Source organism: Anopheles ziemanni, chromosome 3 (genome assembly GCF_943734765.1).
Source record: "Anopheles ziemanni chromosome 3, idAnoZiCoDA_A2_x.2, whole genome shotgun sequence".
NCBI lineage: Eukaryota > Metazoa > Arthropoda > Insecta > Diptera > Culicidae > Anopheles > Anopheles ziemanni.
In genome coordinates this window covers 58,274,338-58,277,687 of record NC_080706.1, presented here as the reverse complement: position 1 = coordinate 58,277,687, position 3,350 = coordinate 58,274,338, and the positions used below count along the sequence as shown (strand labels likewise).

Genomic DNA, 3,350 nt, shown 5'->3' with positions numbered 1-3,350 from the left:
TTGTTCTAAACACAGCTTAAAATACGGGTAGATCTTCTCCTAGTACGCCACGATTTATGGTAGTTTCACCATTTTATTCTAATATTTACACATTGATCCCGCCTTCATTCAATGAAGAGAAGCTTCAAAGAGGTGCAAGTTACAGTCAGGGTGAATATGCGATTTTTTCTCAAATTTAATTTTTTTTTTAGGGTGTGTGATGCCTAGAATGGTTGCTGATTGCTAAATAAAAATAGATTGCATGGTATAAAGTTCAACATATTCTTCGCAAACAACAAATCTTTATTAGTTGGAGCACAAAAGAATGTTTAAATTCAAATTCGAATTCTATTACGCGTTATTAATCATGATTCGTCGAAAAATTCTGCATTTTTCCATATCATTTATATTTGAGATCCGGATTCGGCACACGTATTAACTTCTTATACGTTTCGAAATCAATATTCAGCTCCTCTAGGTTTTTCCATGAACATTTGCAGCTAGAACATTGCCGCAAGTCATAAAGGAATACCACCTGTTACAGAATGAAGTATGCATTGAATTATGCGCCGAAAAAACTTATTCTTGGAGAAAATACTTACATTCTTATGCACTGAACATTCAAGATGGACCCTGCCAAAAAATAACATTCCACATCGAGTGCAATGGATGGTGGTTTTGCCGCGGTTACATTTACACGCCGCCAGTCGCTGTTCGTCTGCTATTCTGTTTTCCTCTGTTAGAATCGGCCCAGCTTGGACCAATGCCTTCACCTTTTTTGGAAAGTTACTTTTCTTCGCAGACATCTTGCTAAGCAAGATTCGTTATTGCTATAGCTTTCTTTGTTTTGCTAAAACTGACCACTGCAAGCGACGGCCTAGTCAATACTGAACCAGCAGCGGGCAACGTGCTTTACAAGACAATAGGCGACTGTGATTGAAAGGAAAGGTACCAGGAAAACGAATAACAGTTTTTCGTGTCGTCGATTCGTTCGAACCAGTCGATAATCGATTTTTATCACATCGATTATTTTAACAAGACAAGGTAAATAGACTTTTGAAGTGCGATAAAAAAGTTTAAACCCGCATTAGCATAATGCAACTTTGATAATTTTGTAAAACAAATTATTATTATTTATGCTTAAATACATATTCTTTGAATGCTATTATTTTTCACTAATCATTATCCAGCCGCTGTCGAGCATTGCGCTGAACTTTGCGCTTTTTCATGAACGTGTCACTAACGGTGGCTTTCACTTCATTAGGTATATGACCTACAATTTTTTCCTTAAATTTTGGTTGTGGAATTTCAGGAGCAACATTAGGAACATACAACGGCGCAGGGGCCACAGGAAGTTCTAAATCAATTGGTTTCTCATCTCTAGAAAGAAACAGAAACAAGGAATAATGGTCAAATTTGCATATGTAAAAGAAAATTTCGTACATACTTCGCTTCAACAGTTTTCCACGTTCCGTAAGGATTTTTGGAACGTTCAAGTTCAAGATCAACTTTCGCTTCTTTTTTATGATCAATCATTTTTTCAAGATCTTCTTTAACTTTTCGGTTATGCTTGAAAATGTGAGCCATGTTTTCACGCCTCAATCGTGCGGCTATTTCATCGGCATTCTCCAGCTCATATTTCGAAGTCGATTCCTCCGTTTCACGTTGTTTTTGCCATGCGATTTTCGACAACTTCTCATACTCTGCCTTTTTCATGAAACCTTCCTTCGGCGCTTCCCAAACAGATTCACCAGTCTTCACGTTCCAAAAGTAGGGATAACCTTCGTCACTTTCCGCTTCTACCCACATTGATCCATTTCCTGCGTTAGCAACCTCTTCAATGCGTCGTTTTTTAGTAGCCGCATTTCGTTTACTTGCTGCCGACTCATCATCGCTATCGATACCGGCCATGTACAAGGGATCCGCTTCACGACCTTTTTTACGAGGTTTAGAGGGTGCTGCAGGGCCGATGCCTGATGTTGATGGCATGGCGTTTTCAATGGCTTGAGAAGCAGCTTCTTCGGCTGCTTCTTGTTTTTGTTTCTCATATAATTCGCGTGAGCTGATGTCCGCTCCTGCAGAAATATCTTGCATGTACGCCTTCATGGCTGCATCGTTCATCTTTTTTAGATCGGCATCTATCTTATGTTGCTCCTGTTGGGCTTTATAGCTGTTACGGCTGATTTCCGTGATGCGTTTTTGCACATTCAGCTGATGCCGCTTTCCATTTTCATGGAACTGAACACTCTGAGAAAAGATACACAAAATATAGAACTTATTACTCAACTCACGAACTATAAACTCTGTTAAACACACTGACCGACTTGTTATCCGCAATCCAGCACTTGCAAAAGTCGCAATATTTTCGATCGTTGGACTTCCAGTAATCCGCCCTTAGAAAGAATTGAAAATCAACACTTAATATTCACGAAGTTAACTCATTTTGGCATGTACGCTTACATCGTCGATTATATGATCCACTGGCTATATTATATGATGATATGATTATATAAATGAGATAAAGAGCACAAGAGCAATGTCGGTTAAGTTAAATAAACACTGATAATTATATTCTTCCAATAAAATCCAGAACTAAGGAAAGAAACAACTACACATTGTTGATTTGTTTTGGATTTGAGAATTGACCAAGGTTGCTTAATTGTAAATATTAGTGTTGGCAAAAATCGGGATTCGGAAGATTCGAAGATTCGATCCCTAGACGGATTCCAAAGATTCGAATCCCATTTAACGGTTTCTAGCGATTTGATTCGTTTAGGTTTCGAATCAGATTTGATTGGTTTGGGACTCGATTCGATTCTGACTTGATCTTAAACTGTTTGAATCGACTCACAATGATTTGAGTCGAATTAGTCACATAACTAGTCGATCTAGAGACAATGTAATTGATATAAGTTTACTCAAATCGAACGTTGGGTAGAATGTCCAATGGACATATATTGAGTTTTTTACGCGATTCGCAAGTTTTGCTCTAGAAAAATTCCTGGATCCTATTTTTTACAAAGAAATACAGTAGAATGTCCATTCCCAAGGAGAACCCTGCTGCACTTGCCTACCAAAGGTATCCATGCCTACCTAAAAGAACCTTGCCAAGTGTATTTTTGGTAGGCATGGACATCTCATAACCTACCAATAATTTGTTTTGGGAGGCACCGCAGTGGAAACAGGTACTGGCTGTCAAACCTTTGTTTGTTTACTGTTTACTGTGCAAGTCTGGCCAACTAGCTGCGAGTTACAGTTCCAGTTCGGTAGTGAATCAGAGCGGAGGTTAGCAGTGCACAAGTTTCCTGAAAGGGTTAGCGGAAAAGTAAGGTTACGGCACGACCGCGTGGTCACGCCGAGCTGGAGCTCAG

At 39.1% G+C, this 3,350-nt stretch overlaps 1 protein-coding gene across 1 annotated transcript; it reads right to left on the bottom strand.

The window, feature by feature from the left end:
• Positions 1-1,121: 1,121 nt before the first annotated feature.
• Positions 1,122-3,022, bottom strand: LOC131285100 (WW domain-binding protein 4). Its single transcript, XM_058313958.1, has 4 exons — positions 3,009-3,022; positions 2,300-2,372; positions 1,427-2,226; positions 1,122-1,359 (listed from the first exon to the last, which is right to left on the bottom strand). The coding sequence occupies exons 1-4, from the start codon at positions 3,020-3,022 to the stop codon at positions 1,155-1,157; spliced, it is 1,092 nt and encodes a 363-aa protein (XP_058169941.1). The 3' UTR covers positions 1,122-1,154.
• Positions 3,023-3,350: the final 328 nt, after the last annotated feature.

What these genes read in the sequence shown, in the direction of transcription:
- LOC131285100 (XM_058313958.1), bottom strand. An exon ending in GGATTGCGGATAACAAGTCG is followed by an intron (nt 2,227 to 2,299) that starts GTCAGTGTGTTT and finishes ATCTTTTCTCAG; the next exon opens with AGTGTTCAGTTCCATGAAAA. An exon ending in TGGAAAACTGTTGAAGCGAA is followed by an intron (nt 1,360 to 1,426) that starts GTATGTACGAAA and finishes GTTTCTTTCTAG; the next exon opens with AGATGAGAAACCAATTGATT.